Raw genomic sequence first — 12216 nt, 5'->3', positions numbered from 1 at the left:
CTGTGTCAGAATGGTGATTACTAATTTGTGATATTCTCTATTCAGCTCAATATCTTTACTCATTGTGAGAAACCTTCCCTGTGAAGGGAATGTTTTCTGAAGTTGACTGCTCAGTGTTAAAAAATCATGCATTGTTTTGGGGTGGAGAATGTGGATCTTGGACTATATTTCAGATGGGACTGTCCTGGTGGTCTCTCTAGAGGGATGACTCCTTTCCTTCACAGCTTGGCTTGATATTTTCTGATCTCTTCAGAATGTCACTTGGAGAAAAACTCTGTCCCTTCCCTAGAATAGCTGAATTGAGGTTTTCTCCATCCTATTTTAATTTTTACTCTCATCTGTTTGTATTTTGGTATAATAATGATATTATTATTTCACTGATGAGGCCAGTAGTGAAGGGAGGAGATAGAGGCTATTGAACTCCAGGCATAGTAGGTGTTTCCATACTGCAAGTGGTACTTTGAGATGATTACATTTAACCTGAAATTAACTTTGCAGTCTTCTGGTTTCTCTCAGAAACAATTCTTCAGGAGCTTTGTTCTGTGCCAACAAGTTACCTCACATGCAAAAGTTACTATAAAGGTCTAAAAATCCTTGAAAGCGAAAGAACCTGACCAGTGATTCCTTCTCCTTGCAGAATACCCCAGTGACCTGAATGGTAACCAGGAGTCAGACAAGCTGAAGTCTGTCACCAAGTGCTATACCCACATAGAAACCTCCTCCAACTCTGCAGATATTGACAAGATGACCAACGGGGAGACGACGTCCTTCTGGCAGTCGGACGGCAGCGCCCGCTCCCACTGGATCCGGTGAGCCACAGGAGACAGCTCAGTCTGGGGCTCCTAGGCCTTAGTCCTGCAGCCAGTGGGGGGCTGACCCTGCCTGGGTGTCTGGTGCCCTCCAAAGCTGCTCTGTGACTCCCCTCCTCAGCTGGACAGGGGAGAGAAAATAGAACAAAAGGCTTATGAGGGTCGAGATAAGGCAGGGAGAGGTCACTCACCAGTTAATGTCACAGGCAACAGAGACTAGGCTTGGGGAAATCAGTTTAATTTATTTCCAATCAGAAAAGGGTGATGAGAAATAAAACCAAATCTTAAAAGCACCTTCCTCCACCCCTCCCTTCTTCCCGAGCTCAACTTCACTCCTTGTTTTCTCTCCCTCTGTCCTGCAAGTTTTCTCTTCCTCTGTCCTGGCACTGGGAGATGGGGTCACAGTCAGTTTGTCATGTGTTGTCTCTGCTGCTTCATCCTCCTCAGGGGGAGGACTCCTCACACTCTTCCCCAGCTCCAGCGTGGGATCTCTCCCATGGGAGACAGTCCTCCATGAACTTCTCCAGTGTGTGTCCCTCTGATGGGCTGCAGTTCATGAACTGCTCCAGCCTGGGTCTTTCCATGGAGTGTAGTCTTTCAGGAACAGACTGCTCCAGCACAGGTCTCCTGTGGGGTCACAAGTCCTGCCAGCAAACCTGCTGCAGCATGGGGTCCTCTCTCCACGGGGCCACAGGTCGAGCACAGGCTTCCCACAGGGTCACAGCCTCTTCCAGGCATCTACCTGCTCCAGTGTGGGGTCCTCCATGAGCTGCAGGTGGATTCTGCTCCACCATGGACCTCTATGGGCTGCAGGGCACAGCCTGCCTCACATGGTCTTCACCGTGGGATGTGGGGGAATCTCTGCTCTGGTGCCTGAAGCACCTTCTGCCCCTCCTCCTTCACTGACCTTGGTGTCTGCAGAGTTGTTTCTCTCATACATTCTCACCCCTCTCTCCAGCTGCTGTTGCTCTCCCACTGCTGACACACCCCTGGTGTGGAGCTAAGCTTTCCAAAGCTTTCCAAACGTTTCCAAAGCTTCCCAAACATTTCCAAAGCTTTCCAAACGTTTCCAAAGCTTCCAAAATGAAGCACCTTCTGCCCCTCCTCCTTCACTGACCTTGGTGTCTGCAGAGTTGTTTCTCTCATACATTCTCACCCCTCTCTCCAGCTGCTGTTGCTCTCCCACTGCTGACACACCCCTGGTGTGGAGCTAAGCTTTCCAAAGCTTCCAAAATGTTTCCAAAGCTTTCCATGCTTTTCCAAACTATTAGAGATGTATTAGAAGCGCTTTGCCACTGTCTAGAAACTTATGAAAGAGAAAAGCTCCATGAAACAGTAATGCTTAGTGGGTTTTCAGTAGTAGATCTAAGAATGTACACTTGAAAAAAAATCTCATTTGAGTCATTGGTGCTACATTTTTATTCTCAAGGAATGAATGCTCAGTTGTAAAGCTGAAAAATAGAGCATTCTACAGTCTCCCAGTGAGAAGTGACTGTCTTTTAAGTCAGTTGGACACATTCACTGTGATGCAGGGTTGGTGTTAGGTAATTTCCAGTGGATTTATTTGTTTGTAGAAGTAGAAACCCAAGTGAAGCTTAGCTACGAGTCAAGCGTTTGCCTGATCTTCTCTTTGCAAGAACTGTTTCCTTTGCTTTGCAGTTTAAAGATGAAACCAGACGTTGTTCTGAGGCACCTCTCCATTGCAGTGGCAGCTAACGACCAGAGTTACATGCCACAGCAAGTGACAGTGGCTGTGGGGAGGAATGCCAGCAGCCTGCAGGAGGTCCGAGACGTTCACATCCCCAGCAACATCACCGGCTACGTGACGCTGCTGGAGAACGCCAACATCAGCCAGATGTGTGAGTCAGTCAGGATGCCACTGGCTTCTTGCCTTGCTGCTTTTTGTTTTTTTGAAGGTGAAAGGTCAGGTAGATCGTGGAGTGATGTGTTGAAATGGCAGTCATTAGAGGAGAAACTTCTGACCTCACCCTTGAGTCAGAGAAATTGTTTTGATTGTAGTTGGATTTCTAACCTAGGAGAGAAGCTTCTGAGTCTTTATTCTCTGTCTGTAACGTGGGCTAAGGGTTGAAGAGTTAGAATGACTGAAGATACAATTTTAGACTTTTCAGTTTGAAGGCACTGAGCAGTTTTAAAATATCTTTGCTTGCAGAGTGAAAGCATATGTTGGATGATGGTATCTAGCAAAAAAAACCCTGCTTCTGAGCAACTCTTTTGGTAGCAAAACTGAAGTTGGTCAGATGATTTCTGTAAAGCAGGTTTTGTGCTAAGCATTCTTAAATGGTGTTATTTTTAAGTCTGTTAGGTCTGTGGGTGCTATACTGGAATCCATCAGAAGAAAGCTGCTCCTTCCTAAGATGGTTTCTGCAGCTTCAGAAACTTTGTCCCTTCACTTCAAATAAGCACTTTTCACTAAGCTAAGCTTTCACTGCCCCAGCAGCAGGCAACCAGGATGTGGTACCTCAAAAATAGCTAGGACCCCCTTAGCCATGCAAAATGGTCATGAAACTGGGTGAAAATTTTTCTGTAACTTAAAAGTTTGCTTTCAGGCTTTATTTTTAATCCCTACGTTCTCCACTACCACTCCCAAGACACCTTGTGTGTATGGAGGTACAAAGGTACTGGTGAGATACTCTATAATGTATTTCCCACTTTGAGGGTCTTTTACCACTTTTTTTTCTAATTTCTGTGTAACTTAGATCACTTGAAAGCTCAATTTTCCAACTTGTAGGCGTTGTGGAGATATGGAGAAGCACATCTGTGTAGCTCTCTGTAGGAGTATGGTTACATATCTGCTGCTCTTCTTCTAAGAGGTTTTGCAGTAATTAGTGGTTTGAATACCTGCATTCTTCTAGATCTAATCCAGCAGATGAAATGGGGAAAAAAAAATCTATCTTGTGTTTTGACAGATGTACAGATAAACATCAAGCGTTGCCTTAGTGATGGATGTGACACAAGAATCCATGGGCTCAGGGCTGTTGGCTATCAAAGAGTTAAGAAGGTGGGAGTCTCTGTGTGTGATGCCTCTGCTATCTGGTACTGGTCTCTGCTCACCTCTCTGGTAACAGCTTCCATGGAAACAAATCCAGCATTCGTTCACACTATTTTACAAAATACTCAGTAAGTACCCAACTTCCAGGTGTGTGATTTATTTGAATTTATTTTTTGAACACTTCCAGCTTTACTAAACTCATCTGTCTTGTCTAACTGGTTTCCACTCCCTCAGTTAAGGTGTTTAAACATCTTTTCAGCTAACACACTGTGTAAATTTTGACATTTCTCTTTTATCCATTTGCATATACTGTTCTATTTCTAATTCTCCTAGCTGTTGTATCTAATCTAGTTGATTAAACCATGACTGAACTGACACTGAAAAATACATTTCACCTACCCATTGACTTGTAATAATTTTGAGAAGGCTAAAATGAATTAATTTCCTTTATTAATTTTATTGTTTTTAAACATTGGACACCTTTTGCTTATGAGTGGAGCGTATTTTAGCTTAATTTTCAGCAAATTTTTTGCTTCCATAATATATTAGATGGGGATATGGTTTGAGTTTATGCAGTATCTCTCTGCAGATGTCTTTGTGGTGATTTGCTGTTTTCTGTGCACCATTTCCTTGTTTGACTGCCAAACACTTCTGCTCGATGACTTGAAGGACTGGAATCCTCATAAAATCAACTACACACCCACATCAACTTTTATAGAGCTTAGTTAGCAGGATGCCACACTTAAGAGCTGCTCTCATTAGGTTAATGAATACTGTAGGCTAAAGTCCATTAAGCTTATCCTTAATTTGTGTCATCTCTGAACCCTCTTTAAAGTTTAGATAACTTTACATGTACTTGCTGCTGAGGAAGGTTCATAGTCCCAAGCTTTACTAAAACTGAGACCCTTCAGTCTTGCTACAGTTGAGCTATTTGTTAGAAATACAGTATGGATCCTGGGCTAATAAAGCCTAAACAGGTTATGAAGAAGTCTTGACTTAAAATATGCATTCAGGAATTACCAAGTCAGTATTTGGAATTATAAAATGAAATTACTTTGATGCCACTTAGGAATTCCTCTTTTCAGGGGTTACATTATTTTAGGAAATCAAACAAAATTTGTCATCTGAGCTAACAGGTTTCTCTCTTAGTTTCTGTAACTGTTCTGAAAGAATTCAAAAGCAAATTTCCCTTTATTAATATGCTTTTATACAATTCTAGAACTATTCAAAATGAAGCAGTCCTTGCATACTAAGCTATTTCTAATGCTGTCACAGATTTAATTCAAAACTCCTTGATTTATTTGCATCATTAAATCTGAGATTAGGGGGCTGAGATTCCCTAGCAGTCGTTGAGCTCTCCCCACCTGGAACACAATACTGCTCTTGCCTTTTGAGCAGATTCTCTGTCTAAATAGATTTTCTGTATTCAGAATCCAATTGTAGAGACCTGCTTGTAAATCCTGGGAAGATTCAAACATCTAATTCATTTTAGAAGGCTGTTTTCTCTGATTCTGCCTGCTCTTCTGATGTTGTGTTCTGTCCCTTTTCCTAGGAAAGCACTGGAACACATGCCACCTCTGTCCCTTACACCGGGCTCCACAGATTTTTCAAGCTTCTTGTCTCCAAATGTTTTGGAAGAAGTTGATAGCTTCCTTATAAGAATAACAAGGTGGGATTATGTTTTGATGTAGTGCCAAGTGGTTTAGAAGAAATTAGTATAGCAAACATAGCTCATTTTTATTCACCTGCTCTTTTTTTAGTGTCTTGAAAAATTCCAAGTCGTTAAGTAGCAGGCACCTTGGATTTTTTTCCATGTGAGCATTATTTGTCTTTATTTAAAAGCAGTGTCCTGAGTTTGCTTTTCATACTGTTGGTTTTTTTTTTTCCTCCTCAGTTGTTGTACTACTCCAGAGGTTGAACTTACACTCTTGGCCTTTGCCTTAGCCAGAGGGAGTGTCGCTAAAGTGATAAGTTCCCTTTGTACAATCACTGATCATCTGGACACTCCATACAAGGCTTCATCCCTTATCTCTTCCATGGCAACAGTTAGACAGAACCTTCTCTATAAATACGGTAAATGAATAATTGTTGGATCCTTTTCTGTACCTACTTAAGAAAATATGCAGCTTTGAGTTGTTTTACTTGTTCTGTTGGGGTTTAAATTTGAACAAGACTTCTGAATTAACTGTCACCACAAAGATACCCTGCCCTGAAGGGTGGGGATTAGAAAGCTCTCTGTGATCGAGGAATTGAACCAGGTGGCATCATCTTGAGGGAGAAAACACCAACTTTGTAGGTGGTGGCTCCTATATCAAGGTGGTGACAGTGTTTGTATTGTATAAAAGGCAAATGACACTGAGTATTTTTATTCTTCCAATTACACATCTTTTTTTATGTTTAGCCTCAGTAAATGGTCTCACTCAGAGACATGCACAAGCTTAAGATGTGTTTTAAATGTAACATCATTACCATCTATTTAGAGTTCTTTTGTTTTCATTTTTATAAATCAGTCTGAATATGTCTTAAGTGTAGAGCTGTGCATGGCCTGACATCAGGCAGTAAGGTTTTGCTGTATCCACTCTGCTTGTTTGATAAATGTCTGTTTTCTCAGATAGCAAATTCTGAAATTTTCATTAGTCTCACGAAGAATTTTCCCCCTTTGTCTTTTAATATTTTTCATACAATGGTTTGGGTTGGAAGGGACCTTAAAAATTGTCTGGTTCCAACCCCCCTGTCATGATCAGGGACACCTCCCACTAGACCAGGTTGCTCAAAGCCTCATCCAGCCTGGTCTTGAAAACCTCCAGTGATGGAGCTTCCAGTGTCTCATCACCCTCAAAGTGAAGAACTTCCTTACATCTAATCTAAACCTATCCTCTTCCAGTTTGAACCCATTACCCCTCATCCTGTCACTACAAGACTTTTTTTTTTTTGGCAGGACTTTGTGGCTTCTGCCAAATAATACATTAATTATTTCATAATTATAGTATCAATATTTAATTTCAAAAGTTTTGACAATTGCTTCAGAGTTCCCAGAGTTTTTCTTTCATTGCAAGACAAGAATGATGTTTCATGTAGTGTGAATTTCAAAGTGTGCACATGTTGAAGGAATGTTAGTAGTCATGTTTTTTTGTTGTCTTTCTGTCTGTATCTATAACTTGAGCTATTTTAGATTAGTGTATCCTTTATATAACAGTTTTCCCCCTTTTGTTTGTCTGACTGAAGGAATGTTAGTAGTCATGTTTTTTGTTGTCCTTCTGTCTGTATCTATAGCTTGAGCTATTTTAGATAAGTGTATCCTTTATATAACAGTGTTTTCCCCCTTTTGTTTGTCTGAAATGGTAAAAATCTCAGTCTTGTAATCATTTTCATTTGTTTTCTGTGTGAAGAACTTAAAACTTAGGAAATAGACTATTTTATGAATTTGATAAACCTGTTGATTTTCTTACTTAGGAAAACCATTACGACTAACTTTACAAGCATGTGATGTGAAGGGAAAAGAAGATAAATCAGGGCCTGAAAACCTCCTCATAGAGCCGTGGACTGGGGATGGTAAGAACCTGGACTTAAAATCCAGAATATTCAACCAGACACAAAGGCTGGTACCAAAGCTGTGGTGCTGTAGCATATGCAGTTGGTACTACTCAATAGTTTTATGATATGGAAGATCTATGATTTTAAAAAAAACCCCAGACAAACCCAAAAACCCAAACCAACATGTAAATTCTATTTTACAACAAGATTAATTTCTCAGGAGCTGGTTTGTTGGCAAACCAAACCAAACAAAAGATGGGATCTTGGGGAGAATTATTGATGTTCTATGCAGAAATGAGCTGTCACAAAGAAAATTATAGTAGAATACATTTTGTGGGTTGGAGTCATGAATCATTTACTGCTCATTTCCCAAATATTGATGGAGAAATCAATTTGATTTATTGATGGAGAAACAGAAATTTTCACTAACTACATGTAACTATTAATTCTCCTTTAAAGCCTGTCTTTGTTAATACAGTGTTTTTATGAACTAGATACAACCCAAAGAAAGAGATTTGTGTTTCTTGACCTCCTTTTTTCATGAATTCCCACCTAATCCTTTTTTAAACTGTATATTGTCTTGTGCAGTGCTCCTGGTAGCTGAAAGCTGTTATGGTAGAAAATTGGGCACATTCTCAATGCTGATTTTACCCCTTCTGTTGCTCATGTTTATCGTGTGGTTTATTTATTTTATGGATTGTCTTCTGATGTTTTATGGATCACTCTCTGAGGAACAGGGAGTTATGCTGGGGAACAGAGCCACGAGCCAAAGGAATATTTGGGAGTTACTTCAGTGTGGAAACACTCTTGAAGTAGCTGTAGGTACATCATTCCTTGGAGAGACACGGGCTGCAGCCACCCGTGTGTGCTCAGTGGGGGTGTGTCATCACAGGATACAGTTTTTTTTTTTAGACAAGCATAGTGGTTTTCTTTCCCCCTTTTAATCCACAATCCTAGTATTCTCCTTCAAACAGCTTGCACTGACAGTACTCCCAACCTCACCCCATTCCACTGCTGCCTTAGGTTTTCTTACGGAAACTGGGAAGACCAGAGCGAGTATCATTCTGTCCACTGGAACTGAATCTTCATTTCAAGTGACACAAATTAGGATAAAGGTATGTAGTTCCTCTCTACTTCTCAAGTGGAAGGCTGTCTTATTTCCCTAATTGTAGAGCTGAATTAGAATATTTTGGTGTTTTTTTTAATATGAACTGAAATTTTAAATTATTCATGCAATAGTGTTGTTTTGGGGTTTTACTTTTACCTAAGTCTCTGGGAACTTAAGGAAATGGAGGTCATAAATTCTTTCATGGTGCCACAAGCACGTAGTAAAGACATTTATTTTCTGCTGCTTTTCTCTGCATTTTGTGATATACTCAGGTCAGCAAGCCTTAGGTGTATGGTTTCTCTATGGACTTGTTTGTAGGATCATATACCTTATACTTAAAATAGTTTTCCAGCTCTGTGAATAGCAGGTTTCAAGATATGTAGCATGTGAATTCAGATTAAATTAAAGCTTTCAAATTCTTTTTAGAGGCATCAATATAATTTGAACACTTGACACAATTTCATCTGGCTTAAAAACAAAATCTTATGATTAGGACAAAACTTCAGTAAGATTTCTACAGTTGAAGTGATTTAAGGCCAAGCAGTAGTTTAATTAACCATGATCCTGGTGGAGTGAATTAACAAAACTTCTTGTAACATCTCTCTAAATGCATTTCATTTTTCTTTAGGTAAAAAAATGCAGTTCCAGAGATGGGTATTGTCAGTATTTAGTTGCTTTCCATGACTTTTGGTTTTTGTTTTGTTTTTTTTTATTGTCAGTATTGACATAGCTCTGGGTTTATCCTCCTAGGTCCGAAGAGGTGCCATCGGGGCCCAGTGTGGGCTGGTGTTTGCCTATAATAGTGCTTCAGAAAAGTTCCATGCAGAGGAACACTTCAGAAGGTTTGAAAGCTATGACAAGTGGAAGCTGCGGGAATTCAAGCAGTTTTTAAAAAACAGGTATAAATGGGCTTTTTGTAATGAGTACATGCAAAATAAACGTTCTGTTCCATCTTCCTGCAGTGCCACTTGAACTACTGGGAGTTGTTCTAAATGATTTAAATTGTTTGTGTCATTTAATTGTTACTTGTTTGATTTTAATGAGCTTCACTGTGATGCGTTTGAGGAAATATGTACAGAGCTGTTGTCTTCAGCCTGTTGATTTAAAAACCTGTTTAAAAAGGGATATAACAAACTTTCTACTTGAGGTGCAGATCACTGGTAGCAGGAACAATTGATAGGAGGATCATATGTCAATTAGCCTTTATTAAATTTATTAAATTACTTTCTTTAAACTGTTGCTTAACTGTTGTGACAGGAGGTTAGGGACTGTGACAAAAAGATTTCCTTAATTTTCTTACCTTTCATATGCTAGGTTTGGGTATGGAAAGTTTCTGTTGTCTCTTTCTCATCTTTGTAGCCATAACATGCAAACAAATATTTTGGTAGCACTCCAACAACTTTGCAGTTTCTTTAAACTTTTTCTTTACCAAGTTTTTCACTTTCCTTCCCACACAGAAGCAGTTGTCCCTGTGATGATTTGGGAGACGATGATCCTATTGGCTGGTTTGAAGTGGAAGAAGAATGGGATGAAGTTGATGTCAAAATGCAGCAATGCAGAATTTCCCAAGTAAGAAACCTTGCAAATCCATTGGCCCAGTCACAGTGAGCAGAGGCTCAGCTCTGTGCTTGGTTGTCATGCCAGCTGAATTAAACATAACTCTTTTTTTTGTGAGAGGAGAACTCTTCTGGGTGGAGGTAAAAATCAGTGGGCTTTGAGTTAAGTGGGTGATTTGACTTGTTTTGAGTTTTGTTCTTTTTCTCTGTAAGTACACATATATCTCTAGTGAAATGGTGCTTCAGGATCAAATTTAGTGCTACATTAGGTGATGGTGCACAGGCTACTGGCTTTATCGTGAGGAAATATTTCTAAAAAGGATGATGTGATTGTTGCTTTATTTCAGTATCTAGAAGAATTAACTACTGCATAGTTACAGCATTTATTCTTTCAGAGTCAGGTTCCTCAACTCTTATTTTAAGGGACAATTACAGAGCAGTTCCATCAGGTTGATTTCCTTGAGGAATATGGACTTTTTTAAGAGTGGCAGAATATGGATTTTGATTTGTAGCATATATGTAGGAAACTTTTTGCTTTTCAGCCCCTGCATTTGTCTTTTTTCTGGAGTCAGCTGTTGTGTAGTTCCCCAGTCCTTTTTGTACTGTGGAAATGAGCAGAAGTGGTGGCACAGTTAAAAGACAGCTGGGAATTTTTCTTGCTTAGACATTCTGCTGCTGTCTGTGTAACCCTCAGTCCCTGAGGCTTGTGAATCTGCAGTGAGCAGGTACATTTGGATGGCAGAACTTGCTGTATACTTCACTGTGGACAGATTTCATAAAAGTATGTTTTAAATATTATGTATTGATCCTCTGCATGCTTTTAAATGCAGCTGATAGCTTTGTAACCTGCAGAGGTGCTGTAACTGCAGAGCCAAGGAACAGAGTACGTAGAATGAATAGATCTGATAATGACTTTACAGATGCTTGTAGGGGTCACAGAACCATCACTGTGACTCTTTTGGATCTGGTGAGAGTTCAAGCTTAGCCTGAATCTCAGGCTCAGCATTTTAAACTTCTGGAGGTGATGGGCAGGAACAAGTGTGGTCCCCACAACCCGACCTGCAGCCTCCTCACGTGTGTGCGCTCGTGCCCAATTTGTACGAGCTTCTAAACCCCAATCTTGTGCTGTTCTTGTCATTCTAGTACTTGATGGTAAAGTTCTTGTGCACAAGGCAAGACACAGCAGAACGACTCGGGGTTCAGGGGCTGAGTGTCCTTGGGTACCTCCGGCCCCTGCGAGACGAGCCCAACAGGAGCATGAGCTGCCTGCAGTGCCGCAGGACCGACGACGATGCCGTTTGTGGCACAACTCTTCTCCTGAAGACACTTCATTTCATCCAGCAGCTGGCACAGGACTTGGTATTTGCACTTTCTAGTTCTTCTTCAGCGTGTGTGGACCATGCTAAAAGTAATAAGGCTCTTCTGACAGTGCTTGGATGGAGAACAGGCTTGGTACTAGCAACTGTTAAAGCCAGAGGGAGAAAATAGTTCTTGAAAAAGAGCATTCTGTGTGTGTTTACTGCAGTTGACTAGGAATATCCTCACTTTGGTTCCAGAAGAGAGTTAAGAACCTTTTTTCAGCATTGTGTTGCAGTGCTGGGTGAAGTAGATGCAACAGGAGGGTGCTCAACTCTAGTAGATGGTGTAGCTGTTTTTGAAGGGAGCATCTGGAAAAATGCATAGAGAGGTAGCTAGGCAAGTTGCATGGATTAAAACATCTCCTCTTTATATGAAATCATCCTGTAAATATCCAGGGTGAGAGGTGTGCAGGTAAGAGATGTGGCTGGTATGTGCTGATGTATGTCAGCATGATGGACCCTGCCTTTGAGGATAAGTGTCAAAGTCATGTTTTGTCCATACAGTGCACCCATCTGGGCCTTTCAACTCCCATTCTGAACCAGGGCCAGTCTCATTTTGGTTAGGTGCTGGTTTGGGCTCAGGTAAATTTTGTTCGTAGTAGCTAGTATGGGGCTATGTTTTGGATTTGGGCTGAAATGATAATTTGGAGGTGTTTTAATTATTGCTGAACACAGAGTCAAGGCTTTTTCTGCTCATCATACTGCCCTGCCAGCAAGAATTCATGTTAGCTGCAAGTTTAGAGGAAACTGGGCTGCTTTAAGGCCAGTGCTCAGGGCTTTATGTTTTATAGATTGTGTTCTGTATAGAGTTAATTCTCCAATCCTGCATTCTCTTTGCCTT

General features: G+C 40.7%; 1 protein-coding gene across 1 annotated transcript in view; it reads left to right on the top strand.

Annotated features, from left to right (window-relative positions):
* Positions 1–637: 637 nt before the first annotated feature.
* Positions 638–12216, top strand: part of ZZEF1 (zinc finger, ZZ-type with EF-hand domain 1) — a gene marked incomplete at both ends in the record, with an annotated part of 34025 nt that continues 22446 nt past the window's right edge. Inside the window, 11 exons of the mRNA XM_008949408.1 lie at positions 638–809; positions 2469–2668; positions 3737–3947; positions 5372–5488; positions 5714–5892; positions 7273–7371; positions 8377–8468; positions 9212–9360; positions 9919–10030; positions 11161–11376; positions 11788–11796. Of these exons, the coding sequence (XP_008947656.1) occupies positions 638–809; positions 2469–2668; positions 3737–3947; positions 5372–5488; positions 5714–5892; positions 7273–7371; positions 8377–8468; positions 9212–9360; positions 9919–10030; positions 11161–11376; positions 11788–11796 (1556 nt within the window). The remainder of the gene's footprint in view (positions 810–2468; positions 2669–3736; positions 3948–5371; positions 5489–5713; positions 5893–7272; positions 7372–8376; positions 8469–9211; positions 9361–9918; positions 10031–11160; positions 11377–11787; positions 11797–12216) is intronic.

The sequence above is a fragment of the Merops nubicus genome, unplaced genomic scaffold, assembly GCF_000691845.1.
Source record: "Merops nubicus isolate BGI_N331 unplaced genomic scaffold, ASM69184v1 scaffold7351, whole genome shotgun sequence".
NCBI classification, from domain to species: domain Eukaryota; kingdom Metazoa; phylum Chordata; class Aves; order Coraciiformes; family Meropidae; genus Merops; species Merops nubicus.
Note: the sequence above shows the minus strand (reverse complement) of the source record. Positions and strands in the feature narration are given on the sequence as shown.